The sequence below is a fragment of the Protopterus annectens genome, chromosome 3.part1, assembly GCF_019279795.1.
Source record: "Protopterus annectens isolate FY-2018-M chromosome 3.part1, PAN1.0, whole genome shotgun sequence".
Classification (NCBI taxonomy): domain Eukaryota; kingdom Metazoa; phylum Chordata; order Ceratodontiformes; family Protopteridae; genus Protopterus; species Protopterus annectens.
This window is the reverse complement of record NC_056732.1, coordinates 80,604,953-80,630,077: the sequence shown is the minus strand read 5'-3', so window position 1 is coordinate 80,630,077 and position 25,125 is coordinate 80,604,953. Positions and strand designations below refer to the sequence as shown.

Below are 25,125 nucleotides of genomic sequence, written 5' to 3'. Positions count from 1 at the left end.
ATGTGTGGCATAAACTGTAACAACTATTTGCTGCAGTTGATGCAGTTTAAAATAAAAAAAAAGATTTTTTCCTTTAGATTTGTAGAATGAAGTGCTTAGTGTTCTATGTATGCCATAAACTGTAACATCTGCTTGATCAATACAGCAAGTAGTTTGCTGTAGCATAAAAGAAACGAGCATGTTTATGACTAACGCATGTGTGGCGTAAAATGTAGCAACTGCTTGCTACAAATGCAGTTGCTACAGTTAAAAGAAGAGTGTTTTTCTTTTGTTCTGATGTACCAAAGGGCTGGCTGCAGAGATGGACCAAATGATCTGCTTGCAGAGGAAGAGTTGTAATAATCATAATTTTTCTAATTCCCTGTCATACCGACAATTCTTAAATAATCGTGTGCTATCCAAGGAGTTTGTTGCAAGTACTGTAAAACAGATTCTTCATCTCTGTTTCTGATCCCCTTCTGATAGAATGAGTAATGTAGGGGTTTTCTATGTACTAGTTTCATGGACTAAGGTATCTATCCTCTAACATATGTTACCTTTATTACACACGCAAACCCCTCCCATCTTTCCAACAGCCAACCATGGCACTACACCCAACACTACCTCCTCCATCTTCTCACTACTATCCCTCCTCCTCAGCGAACATGTATAAACATACCATACCTATGCTCACTGCATGCACTCTCCTTACATATCTTACATCCTACCAAAACTCCATCATTCCCCCACTCAACCACTACCAATGTAATACTACTCACACCACCACTCATCTCTCACCCTCACTCAGCTCCCCTCCCACCAACTCAAGAACCATCCCTATGCACCCCCCACATATGCTATCAACTATATTACTCAAAAAAAAAAAGCATCCCTACAACTTAACATAGTAACCCTCCCACCATACCTATTACCCACAGAGCACAATCTTAAAGTTTCCCTAATAAACAAACACATTCAAAAACTGAGAAAACTAATAACCTCATGCATATCAAAATTAGCCCTAAGTTGAGACATCCACCCCAACCCTGGCCCCGCCATCTCCGACCCCACTCCTCATAATCAGACTACAAACCACAACTTCTCCCAAATCACAGCCAAAAGAAAGCCAAGTGACCTCCTTCTACTAAGCCTAAATATTAGAAGTGTATCCAACAAGGTCCATGAACTCCATGCCACCATAGACTTGTACTCCCCAGATATAGTCATCCTGACAGAAACCTGGCTAAAACCTCACATTACCAGTGAGCAAATCCTCCCTACCAGTTATGGCATACTAAGAGTAGATCTGCTAAACAAGAAAGGAAGTGGTATAGCTATAATATTTAAACAGCATCTAAACATCCAAATCTTAAAATCATCAGCTCCACAAATAGTCAATGAAGAAATAATATATACCAACCTCAAAATAAACTAAAATAAAACCATCAACATAATTGGATGCTACTTCCCACCTGGCCAAAACATCCCTTCACTAGAAAACCCCCTCAGCTGGACTACCCATTATCTCCCCCAAGAAACTATAATTTTAGGTGATTTTAATATTGACTGGAAATCCTGTTCTGGCAACCATTCAACCCATCATCTAAACCTTCATGGCTTAACCCAACTAGTCTAGTCACAAACCAGGATAAATAAAAACTCTAACAAGCACACTACCCTGGATTGGATACTAGTCAGTAAGAGCACCCAGTCATATATAGCAGGCTGCTTATCGGATAGCCTCAGTGATCACTCCCCAACATTCCTACTCAAAAAACACCTATACCAAGTTAAACCTGTCATCTACTGTCAGATACATAAAAAACAAAACTTTAACCCACTCACATTCATCTCATCCCTCCAAGAATGTAACTGGCATCCTCTAAAGTACCTCAGTCTTGATGACGCAGTTGAATTTTTTAATACTACCTTCCTGAACATCCTTAATTACCATGCCCCCATAAGACTTTCCAGAACCTAAGCACAACCCTCTCCATGGCTACAGAAAACCACTAAGTCAGAAATGAAAAACAGGGATAAAGCCTGGGAGCAATGGTGCAAAACCAAAACTCCCTCAACTAGACAGAAATTCCTACAACTACGCAATAGAGTCAAAAAGCTAATAAAACAGGACAAATTCCATTACTACCAGTCTGCTCTAGACTCCTCCCAACACAACCCCAAACAATTCTGGTCCTCCATAAACTCCATCCTCCACCCAGGTAAAGTCAGTACCCCTCCTACTAACATCCCTCACTCCTCCAAAAATATTGCTATCTCATTCAACACACACTTCACACAAACCATACTATCACTATCTAGACAACACAACCCCCCTCCCCTCCAACCCACACCTTCAGCTAGTAATCTTCCCACTGTCTTCTCTTTTTCTCCTGTTCCTACCTCCAACATAAAAAAACTCTTAACTAAACTTAAGCCCACCAAATTAGCAGCAGACAACCTCCCAAGTGAATACCTACAAATCGCAGCTGATGCTCTAGCCTACCCGGTATCCATCTTGATTAACCGATCTCTGCCAGAAAGTTACGTTCCCACACTATGGAAAGTATCACATATAATTCCCCTCCACAAAGGCGGCCCCTCCACAGAACTAACCAATTACCACCCCATAGCTATTCTCTCTCCACTCTCCAAAATACTAGAGAGATGCATTCACTCTCAGGTCTCAGACCACTTCTTTACTAACAACCTCCTTTCCAATACTCAATATGGTTTCCGACCAAACCATAGCACCACCACGGCCTTGCTCTCCTTTACTAACACTATCCTTCAGCATAAAAACAATGGCTATCTCTCCTCTGCTACTTTCTTAGACCTATCTAAAGCATTCAACATGGCCCCACACAAGCAACTCGTCTCTGTCCTCAATAACCTATCCTTCTCTCAATCATTCACCAACTGGTTTCAGAGTTACCTGTCTGACCGCCAACAATCCATTGTATGGCAGAATGACATATCTCCTCAACTACCTGTCTCTATAGGGGTTCCCCAAGGATCCATCCTTGGACCCCTACTCTTCTCTATTTTCACCAATAATCTAGCCTCTGCCACCAAACATGGCACACTCATACAATACGCAGATGACTCAACCATCATCTGCTCAGCCCAGTCCCTACCAAACTGCAAAAAAGTCACACAGGAAGACTTTTCCTCTGTTGAAACTTGATTATCCAATGCCCAATTAATACTTAACCCAAACAAAACTAAACTACTCATCTTCCAACCCACCAAACATACTCAAAACAACTCTCACTTTAACATCACAGCAAAAGACAACACAACTATATACCCAACTGAACACACCAAATTGCTAGGAGAGGAAATAGAAAATAAACTAAAATTTGACATTCACATATCCATGACCATAAAAAAAGTCCACAAAAAACTAGGAGCATTATACAGAAATAAGCAACTTCTCACCAAAGCAGCAAAGATTTCAATAGCAAATTCCCACCTTATCTCCACCCTACTTTATGCCTCTCCAATATATACCAACCTAAGGCAATGCAATCTAAACAAGCTTGAGACCTGCTACAACAAAATCGCCAAATTCGCCACAGGGGCATCCTACCATAGTCACCACTGTCTCTCACTTGCTGAATTGGGCTGGCTTGAACTGCCTTACCTCCTTCAATGGTATCAACTCGCACTCGACAAACTAGTAAACCATTCACTAAAAGTCCCATCCCTCCAGAATCTACTCCAACCCTATTGCACTACCAGACCACTAAGATCCAGCAACAAAAATCACTTACAGGTCACTAAAGCCAATAACTCTGCTGGAGAAGCACTATTCTCTTGCGCCATAGCCAAATTATGGAACTCCCTCCCACCCACAATTACCTTTGTGCCATCATACACCCACTTTGAAACTTTACTAAAAGTGCACCATGCTGGCTATACCCTTGCAACTACCCCTCTAATATCACCCACCCCATCCACCCACTACCTTTCTTTCCACCCCACTAACTACCTTGATTATAGCAAGCTCGGATGCTCATAAGCCTAACTACTTATAATACAGCAGGAACTTCTTCATGTAACAATTGTTAATGTCTCTTATGTACTTTGCAGATGATAAAGATTCTAGTTGTTTACTGATGTACTGTGTTCTTCATCTGTAACTATGTTTGTAATTTTTAATTGCTATGTTGATCAAATTGTTAATTGCTATGTAAATCCAATGTAACTACTATCTGCATATTTTTATTGTGGAGCTTTTCTCCCCGGGCCTCTGCTGAAAATGGACCTACGTCCAGTCGGACACTCCCGGTCGACAAATGTAAATAAATAAATAAATTATATGCTGTATTGTACATTATAGGATGGACTTCTTAATGTTTATTATATATGAGAGCATATTATCATTTGTTTTCTTTATTTCTGTGTTGTTTTATATTTATTGTGTCTTGATGTATGTAGGATTTTATGGGGTTTTTTCATAATGTTTAGTAACATTTACTCTATACTAATATATATTTAATATTGCAAAAGGAGGTAATAGCAGTCTGCTAGGGTATGGTAAATATAGAATGTTTTGGTTACAATGGCTACTCTATTTATTGAAAATGTTTATTTTTATAAATCTTGGTAGAAAATGACCATGTGCTGGTGCTTACATGTTATAATGTATGATGAGGACAATTAGTAAAATACATAAAAAGGGGAGTAATGTCATTCAAAGACCTATTTCTTAAGTTAGAAACAAGAACCCTTTCCTAATGACACGAGAAATTCTTATGAATATCAGCTATTTTTAAGCATTCCTGTTACAATACATAGGATAACAAGGCATTTAAAAATGGCTACTGCCATTCAAATATTTATTTCCAATTTGATAATTGGATAGGTCAGCCATGCTCGCAATTATACACTAGAGATCAGATAAAATTTGGTTTGCAAAGTATCAGTTTACATAAATAATAAAGAGTGTGTAAATAATTTTGTATGCAAAGTATTAGTTTATAAATGCAATAAAGATAGTGCAAATTATACATCAGAATATAGTGTAGCAAGTTTGATATCAGTCCCAAGACAAATGACAAAATTATCCAGTGTTACAAAAGCAGTTGCATTTTAATTCATTTTGCAAGTGAAGTCTAAGATGTTTTTAAGGTTTGGAGTGTTTCATTGTTTTTTTTTTTTTTGGCTTTTTTTCCTTTCATTTAGTAGTCAAATCCATTTAGCTGTCCCCATTTTGAAAATACTTTTTCTTTAATTGGCAGTTTGAATTTGGGTCTGACCAAATTTCTTGGCTCCTAAAGAATTAGCTTTGATCACTAATTTGGGGTATTCTTTTAAAAAGAGGCAGCAGCCTTGCATACGAATTTTATATATTAGTGTACTCATTAGATAAGTAGCTTTTAAGTAATTGGTAGCCATTTAGATTTTTCATATAACATGTAGTAATGGCTATTCCTATCAGCAATGAGGGCAAACATCAGTATTTTATTTTCTGCTCTTCATAGAATTTCTGGGTTTTTTTTAAGTGAAGAGCAATAAGGGGTAAGACATATTCAAGTTTGGGAATTAGGGCATTTTTATCTAATGCCATAGGTGCTAGATGGGAGAGTAAGTGCGAGAGTCTATAACAGAGTTTTAATTGTAATGTTACCTTTGTGGAGAGTTTGTCACACAAAAAATGGTTTCTGACTATACCCATACAGCCTGAATTTAATTAGTGGCCCAGGCTCTGGAAGGATTGGGCAGGTACAGTAGGAGTGAAAGGCTGCTGTCACCTCACCAATTGGGAGAGGGAGGGAGGAGACTAGTCCTGCTGTACTACTGGCCCCTACTGGTGAATTGTCAGAATGCAGCTATGGGAGACATTGGGATGTGCACCTCATTGTCATGAAGTTTCTTCTTGGATTATGCAGAGGCATGCAGATGGTGAATCTTTCGATAGTGACAGTTTGTTCTATCACCTGCCATCACATGAAGGTTAGATGCAGGTAGGCACTGGTCATTCTCTATCACTTGACACCTACACTAATGGAATTAATGGGCCAACTGATCTGTGTCCCAGACAGAGAACAAATAAGCTGTAAACCTCTCAACCAGCCTCGGGGTGAGCTTAGCTCTTGCCCATATTAGGGAATGAGTTCGTCAACTGTGTGTTGGTAATGTGGAACCATTGATTTGGTGGGGTCATGTGGACCATTAATAAAACTGTCTTGCACAATAATTTAATTTGAAAACATTTGTGCAGCATCTTTTTGTAAACATGGGCTCATCCAGTCAAGGGGCATAATAAAGCTGAAAAGCTAAAAAGGAAACATTAAAATGCATCTCTCTATGAACAAGATACAGCATATCTGAGAAAAATAATACAAGAATATATGCAAAATAGCAGTTAGTTTCAGAAAGAGACAAACATGGTATTAGTGGAGACGCTTAGCTACCTACTCGTGATCATCTCCCACTATTAATGTATGCTGAGAGAGAGAGAGAGAGTGTGTGTGTGTGTGTGTGTGTGTGTGTGTGTGTGTGTGTGTGTGTGTGTGTGTGTGTGTGTGTGTGTGTGTGTGTGTGTGTGTGTGTGTGTGTGTGTGTGTGTGTGTATGTGTGTGTGTGTGGTTTCTTTATGACTGTCTCTGCTTTGCACCAAGTGTTTGTAAGGACATACTCTGGCAGCCCTATAATCCTAAATAGAGATTAAGCGCATATCAGAAAATTATTGCTTGAGTTCTAGTTTGAAATGAATATATGTTTATGTTGAGTAAGTACACTGCTGTACAGTCTTGCATGCTTTAAAAAAGAAACATAATTGTTTCTGATGTCGATTACAGACTTTGCAGTTGCTTTGACCATCATATGTTTTGTCAAAGGCTTTTAGCTGAAATACTAACACTGCTTAGCAAGTTAGTGTCAGCTTAATGAAGTCCATACCTATGAATAATAAACAATTTTTTTGATGGCAGAGGTTTTATTTATGTGTTTCTTCACAAGAGACTATAATAACCTGAGTGATACTGTCAGTAAGACCTGGGTCATTGTTTGTTGTAAGTAGCAAACACTGGAACAAAAAGTAGTTGTGCTCACTAAGCCAATATGAGAATGGAGAAAGGAGATTTTTTTCTAATAGGGCTGATTGCAAGTAGGGGTACAGAAAAGAGGCAAGAGGGAGTTGCTATGTACTGAAGAAACCTGGCAAAGGAACCAAGATTTTGGGACCAAATAACTCAAGCAGGAAAGGTAATAGTGAGATGAGGCCAAGAAGGCATTTGAACTGCAGGCTAGAGACTGCCTTCCCTACCAGGGCTTGATCTCAGAGTACAGGCAAACAGAAAGGGATAGGGGAATTTTAAGTGAAAGACCTGCTCTGGTAGAGTTTTTAGTTGAATCTAGAACAGATGCAGCTGTTAAAAAATGGATAATTAGTAGGGCATATAAATATTGCATGACAACTATAAGAATCAATCAGAGAGGCTAGTAAAGATTGGGAAGAGAGAATGGAAAAGCAATTTGTGAGAAAACAATGGGAAAATATATGTATGGTTCCCAAGTATGCAACTAAATCCAGAAAGTTTAGGGTCTGCTTGGAAGTGTTTGCATAGGTATTTGTGTACCCCAAGGAGAATTCAAAGATTTTTTTTTTCTCAGGTATTTAGCAAATGCTGGAGGTGTGATGACAAAGAAAGAGGTAACTGGGAACATATGTTTTGGGAGTGTAATGAGTTGTTAGATTTTAAAAATTCCCTGTAGAGTACTCTATCAGAAATACTGAGTGAGCAAATGGCTATAAGTAAGGAAAGGATTCTTTTTAGCTGGGAGACAGTATCTGAATTGTTTAGATATAGTAAGGCCTTATTAAATTTAATTATATTAGCTATCAAAAAACCTATTACTAGAAAATGGAAATCAAAATCTACACCAACTGTAGTTCATGTATTGAATATTATAAAAAAGATAAAAGAACTGGAAGATGGATCTTTAGAAAAGGGAAACAGCAAATTACATATAAATACGTGGGAATTGTAGGGACAATGCATGCAGAATGATGTTTGGGAGGAGGATTCATGAGGTTTAAGGTAAGGCAGGAATTCAGCAACTGTTTCTAATGTTAGACTGATGATAGTAGCAAAAAAATTAGATGTGATGTATATTATATTTAAATGGAAAATGTTGAAATGATTTGTTTTCTTTTCTGTTAACGTATGTTCGCCTGTGTCTTAAGTGGTAGTTTAATAATGGTGTTTCAAACAAAAAGTAATTTTACTCATTCATTATTTAAAGGTTTGAGTGTGGAATGCAATGGAATGAACTGCATTTTTTTCTGGTCAAGGGGGAGTAAAGGGAAATCAGAGGCATTGTCTTCCAGTGAGTTGAGGTCGATTATCAGTGAGGTCTAGTTTATCTGCTTCATACATACTGCCAATGCTATAAAACTAACAAACAAAAAAAATATTAACAATTGCATGTAGTTTTTTTCTCTGGCACTTCTGCTAACACCATCTGTGGAGGGAAAAAGTCAAATATCATAGCAACAATCATTAAATACAGTATCAGCCAAATAAATAATCAAAACACCTAAAACATTAAACATTTAGAAGTATGCAAATCAAAAGTCTCCAATTAATCAGTAATTAAGCACAGATTTCTAGCAACCTTCACTATTCATTCCATAAGGCTAAAATGCTTTTCCTTCCTTCCTTATCTGTATAGCATATACTGGTAAGCAGTGATTGCCCTCATTTAATTGTGTGTAACAGATGTGCTGCCTATGCCCACAGTCATTATGTTCAAACAAATACAAACAGATTGTACTATACTGAGCCCAGCAGGATGTGACAATGCTGTTACAACTGCAGTGAACATTTGTGAATTTCCATTGGTCTAAGGCTCTTGTAAGCGATTTACTTTTTTTCTTTTCTCTTTGCACTGGGATCAAGAGGCTGTTTGCTCAAGTGAAAGGTTATTTAGCAGTTCTACTTTTGCAATTTAAGGTTCAGTAATCATCTACTTGTTTAAAATATTTTCTGTGGTGGTAGATCTGTACTTAGCTAGTGTAGTTCCACAATCTGATGTACCTCAACTTTGAGGTCCTCTCTCCAAGTTGAGGAAGAAGCTAACAAACTGTTTGCTACATATACAATACCTACAGATGAAGAGCTTCAGCCTTGACCATAAATACAGTATAAGCATTCATTGCTAAATGGCAGTATTGGAATACCACCCATTGGCACCTGCCAAACATGTCCCCTAATACCTTGCTCTTGCTCTAACCCAGGCCGAGATTCTGTACAGAAATTCCTCTTTCTCTAACCTACCATAATACTATATTATCTATTACTACTACTACTACTACTACTTATGAGGCCATTTCTCCCCACATCTATTGATTACATATTCAAAGCCCTCTTCCTGATCTCTCCTTCTCCCATCCTCTTACACCCACCTTGAGTCTAACCTTTCTGCTACCTTCCTGTCATCTACCCAGTATGCACCACTACCATTCGGCTCCTTTAGATACCCTTCTTCACTTACAAAGCTTCTGTTAGCTAATCTGTTACTTCTTAATCCTCCCTCTAGATATAGTTCTTTCTCACTTATATGTAACACATGGTTAAATACTAATTTATATACAAAACTATAACAATCCCACTCAAACTTTCCAGACAATGTATTATGCTTACCTCAGCAAGTAGTATTGCTACCTTCTTACTTGTATAAAACTACTTGTATTTAACGCAAAGCTAAATCGTATGTAACCTTAGACATGCTTTTGTTGAAGCCATATTGTATGTATATTGTATGTAAATTTGCTTGTATGAAATGTCTCCTTTTCTTTTTTGTACTGTATAGTAAACGGAGCTTTTCTCCTCAGGCTTCCACTGAAAATTGGCACAGTTGGCCCAGTCAGACCTTTCTGGTAAACAAATGGCAATAAATAAATAAATAAATAGTCAGTTTGATGGTACACAGGCAGAGCATCCCTCTGCACTGCCAGGGATCCAAGTTACAGAAGAGACTCAAAATGCTGGTAGAGTTGTCAAGGGCATAATAGGATGAAGTGGCCAAAGGCCAGCTCTGCTATCCTCAAGGTAGAGTATGGGGAACTTGTTGCCTTTGCAACCTCTTGGGTAAATCAAAACCCTATAGGTCACCTCTTCAAAATTATATGATCTACCAAAAATATCCTGACAGCATTCCACTAGCTGTTTTCAGAAGCTATGGACTATGATGGGCCCCAGATAAATGATGACTCCCAATTCCATGTCTGCAACATTACATTTTATCCCTCATTCCCAAGTTTTACAATCTGTGCTCTGTGCCTAACTTTATAAGTAATCCAAAGGCTTTTCCTGCAAAGCAGTATGTCCAGGGGAGTCCAGTAAGGAGCAGATGGGGATCTATGGGTTGGTCACAGGGAGAAACCAGGGAACAGCTAGAGATAACATGGGGCTGGATGAGTAGATGGGAAGGTAAATATCTGCTACTAAATTTCCTGAAAATATCTTTTTGAAGGGCAACATACCCCTTACACCTCTCATGTGGGGGACTTCGGTTTCCCGCAACCTACTCACCCCAACGCCACTATTTACTTATACATAGTAACTCCGTGATCATAGAACTGGGGGAAAGGAGGAAATCTGTAAACAATATAGCAGTCTCATCCAGAAATGCACAGCCTGCATTACAACTAGAAGGACGACAAGCAATAATCACTTGGAACAAATGCGCTCAAACAGTTAGAACCTGATCATCTGGCCAACATTCAATGGATGGAAAGCCATATAAATGCATGCCACAGTGAGCCCTGTACTAAGTATGTTTGTATAATAAAATACTTACCTGAAACTATATCAACAATAGCACAACCCATACTGAAGAAGTACTGATGTGAACGGCTCTACAAATCCTGTCCAAAGGGAGCAGGACTGCTTCAGTGACCTTGCTAAACAGAAGTTAAAATGTAGTTTTATATTGATAGACTTAAAATAATTGTTCCTTGAGAGTAGCATTGCACGTGTAACCATCTTGAATAATTGTTAAACAAAGTTATACTTTCATTCATGGCCATCCAATATGAAATATGGGTCCTCGATTCACTTGTCAGATCTAATGCAGCAGCACTAGTGCTCCAGCCTTGAGCCACTTAAGAATTTCCCTCCCATAACCATATAACCATAATGCATCAGTCCCTCTGAGTACCTCAGATCTTAAATGACAACTAAAGAATTAGGTATCACTACACTGCCTGAGGAACAAGAGATAATTTCTAAATAAACATTTTTCTAGTCTCACAAAAGTAGGAAGGGGATGGTGGGAGGGTTGTCATATCAGACAGACATGAATGAAAGGATCTAGCATTATAGTTATAGTAAGTACATAACATTTAAATCTTATTCATTCAGCCCATCTGATCTGATATATGGGTCAGAATCCCCAGCTACAATGCATCCCGGGTGGCCACATCCCAGGAGACCTTTTAGGATAGTAGCACTGAGTGATTCCCTAGCCCTTGAAAAGCAGTCCAATTTATAATGCTTGATGTAAGTATGCATGGAGGAACAAGTAGAAGCATTACAAATGTCACTTACTGATGCAGGCCTAAAAAAGGCCATAGAGGTAACTAGTGCTCTTTTTGAGTGTGCCTTTGGTTTAAAGGGTATGGTCTTGTTTTATTTGGAGTAAATACAGGAGATTCAGTCTGAAAGCCATCTGGAGAAAGAAACTTTTGATACCTTTCACCCAAGTTTATTATGAGCAAAGGAGATGAAAAGCTGAGTCTCTTTCCTAAATGGTTTGATTTTGTGAGGGTAGAAACGTAACTGTCTATGACCATCTAAGGTGTGCAAGATGCATTCACTTTTGTTGGTGTAGTTGGGGAAAATACTGTCAAATGTAGGGCTTGAGATATGTTGGATTCTGATGCAACCTTGGGAAGAAAAGAATGATTAGTCCTAAGCAAGCTATCTTTGTGAAAAAGTCTATAAGAAGGAGGCAATGATAAGGCCTGTACTCCAGAAATGTGATGGCTTCTTATAAAATTCTTTTCCGAGAAAGAAACTTCAGCACAGCTAAGGATGCTGTTTCAAACAGAGGTTCAGTTAGGGCCTTCAAAACTAGATTTAGGTCCTATGGAGGTAGTGTATGTTTAACCAGGGGTCTAAGTAGAAAGATCCCTTTAAGAAAGGCCTTGCAGAGCTTATTTGAGGCAAGATACTGACCTTTGAAGCCCATTTGAAAATTAGAGATAGCTGCTAGCTGATCCTTGATCATGCAGTAGAAAATGGATGCTAAGAAATGGAGGATGTCTGGAACAGAAGCAGAGAAAGGGTCAGTGTTCTGATTATTAGCCCAGGATGCAAATATGCTCTATTTACTGTGGTATACCTTGCATGTGGAATGTTTTTGAGATGATGTCAGGCTTCTAATCGCATCCTTGGTTAGGGATTCATCCTTGTCCATCACTGGAATTGGAGAAACCAAGTGGTTAACTTCAGGCTGGGGATGTCCAGCTAAGGCTTCTATGAGGGGTGAGAGATTAGATCCTATATGAGATCCAGGAGCCAGGGGGCTCCTAAAGCTGAGGTTTTACAAAGGAGAACCAGATTTTTCTTGGCCAGAAGTGAGCTATGAGGATAACCATCCCCTTGCACTTCATTGCCTTCTGCAGAAAACTGGGTATTAGAGGGAAAAGGGGAGTAAGCATAAAGGAGCCCCAGAGGCCATCACTGAGGCAGACCACCCCTTGGTAACTGTCCCAGTAGGGGAATTATGGCAAAGTACTTGCTGCAGTTGGTGTTGTGGGGAGAAGCAAACAGGTGCCTCAAAGATGAAAACTCAGCTGCCAGGGTGGACATTTGAGAGTTGATTGTTATTCCCAAGGAGTTTCAGAGACTGAGGAGAGAGTCTCTGCCTCTGGTGAGGAACTCTATCAATGGGGCAGCTATGAACCAGTCTTCTAGGTATGGAAGAATATTGTACCTCTTTAGTAATAGGTGGGCTGCTACAATGGCCATGCATTTAGTAAACATCCTAGGGGCTGTGGTGAGACGAAATGGAAAAACCTTGAACTGATAGTGACTGGCTCCTATCCAGAAGCACAGAAATCTTCTCAGTTCTTTCATAATCTTTATGTGAAAGCAAGAGTTGTGGAGATCAATGGAGGCATCTATTCATTTTCCTGAGACAGGGTAGAATTGATTTCACATGACCATTTTGAAATGGGTCTTGTTTAAGTGTCTGAAGTTCAGGATGGGTCTAAGGCTTTGAATAAAATCCTGACCCTCTCTGGTCTGGTCTGGTCTGGTGCGACCTCTTTGATATATTTTTTTTTTCTCTAAATGATAGTCTATCTCTTTTTGTACCTCTTTTTCTTGGTTGGGTGGGACATTCAGCAATGGATAACCATTTAAAATGTTGGGATCCACTGAAACAAGTCCTGAAATATGGAAACTGAATGGCCAAAAAACAGACTTACACATAAGTCCAAGATGGCCATTTCTTGGAATATTTCCTTTTCTCTAAAGTATGGTGATCTCAGAGTTGGCATATATAAGTTTGGGGGTGGAAGTGCGGGGGGGGGGGTTGCTCCTCTGCAAAAAACGAAGGTCAAAGTAGAAGAGTGGTGTTTGAGGTTTGCTCTTCTCTGGAGTTTCGTTTTTTTTTGCTTTTTTTTTTTTGCTTTTTGGTACTCAGTATTTCAAGTGCCGACATTTCAAAAAGGAATCCCAGCAATGGCTTGTTGGACTGAGGTGGGTTAGGAAAAAGATAAAGTAATAGCCTCTGGATATTCTCCCCCTTACCCACCAATTCCTTTTGCACTTCCTTTTCAGTATACCAGGGGATGAGTCATCTGAATCCTCAGAGGATCTAAGCTACTGTTGAGCAGGGAGATTGAGGTGAAAGCCTGACTGTGCCCTGTAGATACCTGAGAAGACAGCAAGCTAGAAATAGAATCTCATGGATGAAACATACCCGTTGTGACCAGTGGCATTGTCCTCACCTCCACAACACATAGAAACCCAAAAATACCTCAGTAGGATCAGAAGATCATTCTGCAGTTATTAGACAGAATCCCCCTCCCCTCCCCCAGACAGTCCCAAAAAGAAGAGAAAGCCTTGAAACTGGGAGCTTGGATGGCTCTGATGAGGGGATCTGGACCAAAGAGTCAAGAGCCAAAAACCCCATCAGGAGCAATGGAACTGAAACCATCAGATCCAGTGCCAGTATCGAGTTCACCAGCCCAATCCCATGGCACCAAAACTGTCACAGCTCTGACAAGACAGTCAAATGAATTGAGTCCAAATACCTTGGTGCCAAAACTAAATAAGAAATCTGTATCAAGGGTACAGGGCCCAGGATTAGGACAGATCTGAAGACTCCAAAGCCAGAATGAGGACTGATGAAAGAACCACAGTCTGGGCAAAATGGGTGGATCTTTGTCAAAGGTGATGGAATGACTGCCATTTCTATCTAGGTCCTTAAAAACCTCTGCATTGTGTGTTTCAAGTCTGTTTCATAAGCACTCTTGTAAGACCTTAATGGCCTGGTTGAATTTGAATGCCCTGAAGAGGGTCTCAAGACAGAGCACTGGTCTTACTGGTTAACAAATTATTCCATTCTTGGAGAATCATACAAGATGATCAACTCCAAGGTGACTGGATCCAGAAGGATAATGTAAGTAATCATACAGGCCATCAAGACTTCAAGGCTCAGCTGTTTCAGAGCCAAGGAGGAAGACAATGGATCCGTGTGCAGTAAATATAATGTAGTATATGAAAAGAAAAAATTGTTCAAAAGCTGACTCCAAGCATGAAAATATTATAAACAAGGTCTGTGCTTTTGCTCTATACAATAGCAGATTTTTACAGACAAAAGATAAGTCATTCACAAGCACTTTAAAATATGCCTGACAGTGGTCACATAAGCAAAGGACCAATTAAACAAAACCACCATTTAAGTTAAAGAGATGATTTGATTAAAAAAATAATGCTACATAATAAACAACAACTCTAAACCTTTGAATTAAAAAAAAGATGAAATGTTAAATTAAAAAGTATATAAATATAAAATGGTTCTTAAAATTATACCTAAGCAAAACTGCTTTAAGCTAATTGAGGAATTTATCTCTTCAAATCAACTTAAAATTCAAAGCATCAATACTACCAGGAAAACTGCAAGCATCCAGTCTGAATTGCCATTAACGTTTCTTTTTCTCCAGTACATTAATCTCAGAGGTGGCGATATTGGTCTATAACATAAAAAACAAAATGTTCAAATTGTTTCATAGCATTATTCAAATAATTCTTATTCTGCATAATTTATAAATGCTCATAAATTCTTGTGGATTTTACAATAGGGAAAGAACAGCAGGTGCGACATTTGGTTACCATTTGAAATGTCGGGACCCACTAGAATGAGTCCAAAATGCAGTAACTGAATGGTTGAAAGAATGGACTTACATATACTAAGTCCAAGATATAATTTCTCAGAATACTCCCTTTTGTTAGAGGTATGGCAATCTCTGAGTTGGTATATATAAGTTTGGGGGGGGGGCCTGCCTCCCCCCATAAAGAGACGTTTTAAGGAGAAGAGAGATTTTTGAGATTCACTTTTCTGTGTTTTCAGTCTTTTTTTTACTGCTTTTTGGCACTCTGCAGTTTGGGTGCTGACATTTCAATAGACATTCTGCTCTGAAACAATGTTTTGGGTGCTACAAAGGAAATAGTAAGATTGCATTATAATAATTAGGTATTTTACTAATAACTCTATAATTCTTGTGAGAAAGCACAAGTACACGTGCCACAGCTCTCACCAGTGTTTACCTTTTGGTTCCCAAATGAAGATCCTGTTTTTAAAATTTCTTTGATTACAAAAAAAAGACAGAGAAAATAAACCAGCAATTTTCCCCACTCCATTAGTAGAAGTCAAAATATGCCAGTTGCTTTAGACAAGACTCTTAACATTTTCAATATTTTCCAACTGAGAATTAAATCTAGCTGGAAACTGATGGTTGATGATGAAAAAGAACTTAACAAGATATCATGACAGCATTTGTATATCAGAACAATATTATCTCTCTACTGTCAGTAACTACAGTACAGAGTTGAAACCTTGTAGACATATGTTTATATGACAAACCCCTAAAATGCAAAATGTCCCTGGTATAAAGCTTTTGAATATGTTTGAGTCTACTAATGTCCATTAATATCAGAATAAAACAAACTGGTGTACCCAAAACAGAGTCAAACTAATGTGTCATAATACTGGAGTAATAGTATGCAAGATATCTCTCATAATCAGAAAAAAATCTAGTTATATTGTTGATATTATTGATAAACCCCAAATGTTCAATAAGAATGCATAAGCGAAATGTCAAAGAGGTTAAGGAATAAGGAACAGAATCAAATGTGTTTGTTAGATCCAAGTGTATTAGGGCCACTGAAATCCCACAGTCACCTGCATCCACCTCATTTGTGTAGAACTTTAGCACGTTTGCACCTCATTTGTATAGAACTTTAGCAGATGTGTTCTCCTCATTTGTATAGAACTTTAGCACGTGTGCACCTCATTTGTATAGAACTTTAGCACATGTGCACCTCATTTGTATAGAACTTTAGCAGATGTGTGCTCCTCATTTGTATAGAACTTTAGCACATGTGCACCTCATTTGTATAGAACTTTAGCACGTGTGCACCTCGTTTGTGTAGAACTTTAGCAGATGTGTGCACCTCATTTGTAAAATACTTTAGCAGATATGTGGACCTCATTTGTATAGAACTTTAGCATGTGTGCACCTCATTTGTATAGAACTTTAGCACGTGTGCACCTCATCTGTATAGAACTTTAGCACGTGTGCACCTCATTTGTATAGAACTTTAGCACATGTGCACCTTATTTGTATAGAACCTTAGCACGTGTGCACCTCATTTGTATAGAACTTTAGCACGCGTGCACCTCATTTGTATAGAACTTTAGCACGTGTGCACCTCGTTTGTGTAGAACTTTAGCACATGTGCACCTTATTTGTATAGAACCTTAGCATGTGTGCACCTCATTTGTATAGAACTTTAGCACGTGTGCACCTCATTTGTATAGAACTTTAGCACGCGTGCACCTCATTTGTATAGAACCTTAGCACGTGTGCACCTCATTTGTATAGAACTTTAGCACGCGTGCACCTCATTTGTGTAGAACTTTAGCACGTGTGCACCTCATTTGTATAGAACTTTAGCACGCGTGCACCTCATTTGTGTAGAACTTTAGCACGTTTGCACCTCATTTGTATAGAACTTTAGCACGCGTGCACCTCATTTGTGTAGAACTTTAGCACATGTGCACCTCATTTGTATAGAACTTTAGCACATGTGCACCTCATTTGTATAGAACTTTAGCACGCGTGCACCTCATTTGTGTAGAACTTTAGCACATGTGTGACACTTGAATGCCGTGCTGTTCAATATCCAGAGTTTGCAACAAAGTGTTTGGGAGTAAGCCTAGTATAACTCTTTCAAAGCAATTCTCAGTTATAGATGTAAGACTAAAAGGGCTACATTTGTCACAGTCATTTGTTTTGCCTTCCTTAGGAACTGCTACCATTATAGACTCTCTACATAGCAGTGGAACATGTCCAGTGCCTCAGCCACACTGGCTTCAGTTAGAAAAGGTCAGAAGTCAGCTTTACATGGTATGGTGGGGAAGTCAGGAACAATCCCCAAACAATTTCTAAAAAAGTGAACACTCAAGGCTTCCAATGTTTTAGATCAGTGGTAATATCTTTTTGGGTGCTAAAAGAAAGGTCGGTATAGACTGTTCCTGTAGTTTCTCATATACATTTTAAACCTCTAAGTTATTATTTTGAGTGAATTATGTCAGTGTGTACTCAAATTTTAGTTTTGCCTCCTAAAATTTATTTTTTATTGTCTGATTTGTTTGTACTTGAGTTAGTAAAATGCAATACATTAGAAAATTTTTGCACACCTTCTAGTGGTGACATTTCTTGCTGACAAGTTTATAAAATGTGTTCCAGCATGATGAGAGGGATTTCTTTCAGTAGAGGCAAGTTCCTCTATCATCCTTGGCTGGGGTGCCTTCTGTGTGGAGTCTGCATGTCCTCCCTGTGGTTGCATGGGTTTCCTCCGGGTGCTCTGGTTTCCTCCTACATCCCAAAGATAATCTGTAGGTAGATTGGACAATCTAAATTGGCCCTAGGCATGAGTGTGTGTGTGTGTGTGTGTGTGTGTGTGTGTGTGTGTGTGTGTGTGTGTGTGTGTGTGTGTGTGTGTGTGTGCCTTCCGTGGAAAGTTGGGCGCCAGGCTGGCAACTCGACACTGTAAAACTCTACTGCCAATTATGAGTGGACAAGTGATCCACTGTGGCGACCCCATAACTGGGAACAGCCGAAAGAAGAAGAAGAAGAGGCAAGTTCCTCTATCGTCTCCTACATTTTGTCATAAAAGTTATCACAGCAAGTATTAATCTCCTGTGCAATAAATGTTTCTAACCTGTTCCATTCATGAAGATGATAAGAAATCTAACTGTAGTCTTCCAGGTAGATTTTTTTGTCTGGTACTTATAGCAGAATTTGTTACAGGTGATATAAGACATTCCCAGCTTAAGCAACTATATGCCTAATTCCCTGTTTTAGGACCTATTGAAATATTAATAATATTTAATATTGACACGGTGTTGATTAAGGATGTCCTGATCATGAGTTGGTTGATCAATAATTTGATTAAAGCATTTTTACAGACTGGTCATCAATAACCCAACTGGTCATGTGATATGTTCTAAGGAATCACAATAGATACTTACTTATAGTACTTAACTGTCTGATATTAGAATTAAATGTTTAAAAGACCCTTTTAGTTAATTTGCTTATGTAACATTAACCACAAAAATGTCAGATTTGAACTCACGAGTGTAAATGACAAAAACATTAAATTGTCAACCTACATAGAAATCCCACCACCAGTATTATTTTCCCTAAGGTAACCACAGAAACTGTGACTATTCATAGGATGATTCTTATTACTAAAACAGGTTTTAGTAATAATAATAGTAATTATAATAATAATAATAATAATCATTTACAGTTCCTTTAGAAATCTGCAGTTTTGTTCAAATAACTTACTAGTTAGGCTTCTAGTATTGCCCATAAAGAATTTCAACTTGTATTCATACCTATCAATTTTATAGGCTGATCAATACAGTTGAGTAATTTATTAATGATTTTATTTGTTTAACATTTGTTAACCAGGAAAGTCTGAATTGGAGCAAGCCAATTTCAAGCAAAGACCCAGGGAGAAATACTCCAATGCATGTCTTTGTAACATGGGAGGAAATTGGAGCACCCAGAGGAAACCCACATGAATGCAGGGAGTACATGCAGACTCTGCACAGAAGGCATCCAGCTGAGAATCGAACTGGAGAACCTTTTGCTGTGAAGCAACAACACAAACCACTGCACCACTATGCCATTCATAATAGAAAGGCATTATGAATGGAATAAGCTGTGTACACAGAAACTTAATTCCACAATGGCCCAGGTGTACTTTGTCATAGCTAAAGCACTAGGGATTACCTATATGATTCCATATGAACATATAGTCATTGTTTGAAGGAAATAAAGACATCTATCTTCCATGTTACTTTGGCAAGTCTGCTGCCTATGTTAGTAACCAGGTAATATGGTTGAGGGAGGAATATCAATAAAGGATATAAGTATGCCTTTGTTAGAGCACCGAGAAAACTTGTTCATACTACTGCAAAATAAGACCCATTTGAGATTTTTTCCCACATCACTGGTACCCAACAACACTAAAATCATGTTACATTTTATAGCAGTTGTATCAGTTTTGAATGTCATAATTACTCTGTCCACTGAAACAGTTGTTGTTCTAAAGTGATAGATTCTGAAAATCATAGAAACCCCAATTATCAGCACTTTCTGTTCTCTATTGTCCTGCTAAGAGAGGATTCCCTTGGTTGTTATAGAGATAAATAGGAGAAACATTAGTACTATGAGAACTAATTTCTGGATTTCTAGGTTCTATTTGGAAATCAACATACAGAGATCCAGTTTCTATAGCCCTCCTTATATTTTTGTTTGTTTTGGATAAAGAAAAATAAATATCCAGTTCTGCTGGCTCAGCAGTAACAGATTTGTTTTTCCTTCTTAATAAGTTAATACTTCTATGAGCTTCACTCTTCTGGAAAGCAGCAGTAGTTGTACTCCTCACATTTTCAGTGTCATTAATAGTTATATTTTCTATAGCAAAATGGCACATATTAATATATTTCATATCCATCAATTCAAAATCAGACTGCACACTGATGGATACTGTAGTTTTTGTTCTAAATATTTAATACAATTTTACTAAATAATGACATTATCTACAAATGTTTTCTATAAATATACTCTCTTCTGTATGTGAACATTTTCCAAACTGAGCATTTCATAATAGCCCTTTTCAGAAGATCTTTTTCACAAAATATATCAATGTCATCCATTCTTGTGACAACCCAGTATTTTGAACACTTACTACAGTCTTTGGAGGCAAAGACAGTCAAACTCTCAATTTAATGGATCAATATTACATCTTGCCGTAAATCTGTCAAAAATATATAGTGACATAGTAACAAAAACAGAGTGTTAAAGCATTAATAGCCTTCTGATTATAAATAAACAACATGAGTACAGTGAGTGATGGCAATAAATGCAAAAACATAGATCTAGTCTTATTAATTTTCCCAAGACGTTAATGTGTACTCAATACATGTCGCAGCCTTTCTACAATTATGTTTTCAAATCTTTAATCAAAAAGCATAACATGTTATATCAAAGGTCAGGTCCTGGTCCTAGTGTTATTAAGTGACAGAAAATACTAATATATGTTTAATGCAAATGTGTACCCAGCCACAAACAATCTTGCCTACTTCACAACTGAAGGCACAATGCTAATGAGCAATTCTAGTCACTCTGTGTTGTTCTGTGTTTATAAATACAAGAAAAGTAAAATGGTACAGTGCTATTAAATAATGCTAGTCACTTGCATTCCATAACAAATTCAGGCTCACGTTAAAGTTTATTTAGCTGCATATTGGCAAAGGACTGTTGGAATAATTAATAAATAAAACAAAACTATGACAGCATAAGATGCCACAAAGGTTTTATCTTACCAAGTCAGAGTGTGGCTAATCCTTGTAGAACAAGAGTTTTTAATGAGGGATTGAAACCTCCAAGCATCAGAATCATCTTATGCCAGTAAGGAAGAGGTTCCAAAGACAAGGTCTCCAAAGTTTGAAGGGACGTTCTCCTGCAGACTCAAGTTGAACTTTTCAGTAGACAGTGGCTTGAGGAATGGAAGTATGAGCAGGCCAATCCCATTAAGGAGTTCCCTAATGTAAAGGGGACCCAATGCATTCAGGGTAGCATAGATTAGGATGAGGACCTTGTAGAAGATGTGAGACTGGACAGGTAGTCAAAGCAGTCTCCAGAGCACTGGTATAATATGGTGGCATCAGGATACCCCAGTAAGCAGCTAAGCAGTAGAGTTCTGCACCAGCTGTAATCACTCAAGCTCAGCACCTTGTAACCCAAGGTAAATGGTAAAGATGCCAGAGGATGCACAGCCATGGGTAAGTCATTATAAGGAGGGAGATGCTTAATCAGGGGGATATTCCTCAGGTGAAAGCAGGAAGCTCTGATGACCATGAAGACCTGGTCATTAAAGGTAAGCTGATCTTCAGTTATCACACATAGACCACACACCCTGGGCATAGACCTCAGTTTTTCTCTACTATTGGTGATGTCAGGTAAGAAAACTAGATTAAGCAAAACATGACATGAATAACAATAGGAAACATTTTGCAGGTACTGTGTTTGAGTTAATTATTTATCATCCAGGTATGGACACATTCCATATATGAGGCATATTTGTTTAAGGCAATATAGACTCCTGAAGGAAGGAAAGGTAAAGCTTTGTGTTATCTGTAGAGGGGTGAACACTTAAAATTATCCACAGAATAACATCTCCTAGCAAGAACATCTGCATAGTGAACAGCAACAGACCCAGAAAAGAACCTTGTGGTACCCCACATGTTGGGGGGAAGGGTGAGGAAGAGGTAACTCTGGACAAAACCTACTGAGTAAGACCAGTCATACTGGAAGCAAACTCTTTTTGTACAACACCTGACACAACAAAGTAATTCACTAAATACAGTCACCAAAACTAACTTTTGATTTGAAAGGAGATTATTTGTAAGTGCAAGATATTGAAATGTTGCTAATAGTAATAGTAATTGAAATGTTGCTAATAGTAACAGTAATTCTGGTCGTTACTTAATTCCATCTATTTTCCACTTTAAAACATTTGGATATTAAGTTATTGTTTCTGCTTACTTTAAAATTAGTGAAAAAAATTGCAGTTGAGGTAGGGCAGACAGATAATACAAAACAAAATTTAACAGGACTTTCCTTCCTTAGTTGAATGCTACCACTACTCCTGTTAGCTCTGTTTGTTATATTCATCATGCATGGATGCAAAGACTGGTCACACTGTGAGCTGTTTAAATAAGTACAGCCCCTAGGCCACACAGGAACATGCATACCTTACCACTAGAAAGTTTATATAGTAATAGCAGCCCCCCAAAGGAGAATAAATGTAAAATGAAACTTTAAAAATATGAACAACAGTGAACAATGGGGACAGCGCTCTCTTTGTTTCACAAATCTAATTCATAAAATTTCAGAATAGCAGTTTTTAAAGCCTATGAATCTAGACTGTGATTGACCACCATAGACATTAACCTAGGCTAAGGGGGAGTAACATCTGTACATCCTTCAAATAAATATGGATAATTAGTCATCTTACACCAACTATCTCCTTCATTATATGGAGACAAGTCCTTTGGGGTACCTTCTAAATTCAAATTTAACAATTATCCACATCATTACTGAGCTCTTTATCTGATGTGATAAGTTTCATGATCCTTATGAAGAATCCCTTAGCTATATTCTTTTTATCATACTCAGGATAACAGCTCCTCTAATGTAGACAAGAGTCATTATTTTGCTCCTTATCGATCCTTGTTAATCGTCTTCACTGAGCTACCTCTTTAAAAACTAGTAAATGCAAGTAATGAATACATTGTATAGTAAAGACCATGGTAAACATTAAAAATTGAGTTGTAACATTTAAATACCATAATAATCATTTAAAATCTGTTGGCTATTGTCTTATAAAATAAATATATCTGTAAATTTAAAGTATGATTTTTTTTTCAAAATTATTAAAATTACAAATGAATATACAGATTGTTTCCTAGCATTCTAAAAACAAATTAGGAATAGTGGTGACCACTGTGACCCCATAGTAGCCTCACTATTCTGAAGGTAAATTTCATCCTGAAAACAAACAAAAATGTTCTGTAAAACAAAAGGAAGGCACTGAGGTAATAGAAGAGCATCCTTAAACCAGACTTGTCCATATTGCAAAGGAATTCTCTCACTCATTGTATTCCCTCATTTTAGGGTATCACTGTATAAAAAAAGGCAACATCTATAGCAAAACTGCATAACAACATGTTTCAACATTTGTTCTATAAATAATGCTAACAGCAGCTATCATTCTCGAGGCAGGGTGGGGGATCTTTAAAGTCTCTATATACTTCTGGGATCCCAAATATAATACCATTTTCTAGTTCCTTAAAAAATGAACAGTTGCTAAATAAAAAAAAAACGTTTTTGACCAGTACTTTGTAAGGGTGGTGAAACCTGATTTAATAAAATACTTTCAAAAGAGGTTGGCCTAGTCTTACACCAGAATATTATGCAAGTGTTTAAGTATTTCCTTCTGTTGCCTTGAGATGGTTTAATACTATTTAGATGTAATGTGCAGCAGTGACATTCTAAACATCTATGAGAATCACCTAAGAGTAATGAAATGAACGCTGATATTATGTGCTGCTAAGACAAACCATTTGTTGGCTGTAAATAATAAGTCTTATGTTCCCTTAACAATTACAAGGAAGTCATTTTTTGCTGATCCTGGTTTTACTAATAAAATTATATCAGCTCATCCTATCATCTTGTATGTCAAGTTTCACTGTTGCATAGTATAACCTCAGTGTTTTAAATGTACGGTTTGTGATAATACATCTTATGCAGCTGCTTGTCCTTTTCTGTTCAGTGCTTGGTTTTGTTTTACAGATGTCATTGTATATTTGCAAATTAATGCTGGTTCTTATGCATTTATGCCATTAGCTGGATTAAAACCATGGATGATGAGAAACAAGAGACTGATGTACATTTTAACTCATTTACTGGAGAAGGAAATTTCAACTGGAGATTTATATTTCATTTTAATTTCTTGCCATCGGAAAAGCAAATTGTCTACAAGAAGAAAGATTCCATTTTTTGTTTGGAGGAGTCAGAATATCGTGTCCCTCCAGTGCTCATGCTTCAGGTTTGGGACTATGATCAAATATCAGCTAATGACTTCTTGGGTAAGGAAGCTTCCATATGCACTTATTCTGCAGTTTAAAATGAAAAGTCTAATGTATACATTGAAAACTGAACAAATTAGCAAAGTATATAATTCCAGGACTACCTTATATAAGAGATACACTAAGACTCGTTAGAAGATTTTTTTTTCAGTAAATTTGCTCCTCATTTGACTCTGAGCAATTAAGTATAAGTGTAGATGTGTACAAACACTTGGTAGAGTGAAGTGAACAGTGCATTCAAAAATTTATAATTTGCTAGCTAAATCCATTTCCCTGCTAAGGCACCACAAAATGCTTGAATGTGGGACTGATTCTCGAATGTGCATTGCACTTTGACAAAATGAAAACTGAAAGACTGCACAGTCTATAAATATGGAAAAGTCTGAAGGTGTTTACATGTTGTAAGTATAACACAAAAGTACAATATTCAGTCACCATTATTCCATAGACTTCAGATTTCTGAATGGTAGTAAATTCTAACTAAAGTGCAAGCTACCAACTTATTTTGATATAAGTACATACCTGGATACAAATAATAAACCATTACTTGCTCTGTGTTGCAGTCACATTCCTGTGTTTGAATTATTTATTTATATATTTATTGCTTGCCTTTTTTTTACCAGAATGGTCCGACTAGGCACTCAGGCCCATTTTCAGCAGAAGCCC

At 37.7% G+C, this 25,125-nt stretch overlaps 1 protein-coding gene across 1 annotated transcript in view; it reads left to right on the top strand.

Annotated features, from left to right (window-relative positions):
* The window catches only part of LOC122797635 (fer-1-like protein 4), a 1,984,889-nt gene that overhangs the window by 1,676,895 nt on the left and 282,869 nt on the right, over positions 1-25,125 (top strand). Inside the window, exon 37 of the mRNA XM_044066179.1 lies at positions 24,218-24,459. Coding sequence (XP_043922114.1) covers positions 24,218-24,459 — 242 coding nt within the window. The remainder of the gene's footprint in view (positions 1-24,217; positions 24,460-25,125) is intronic.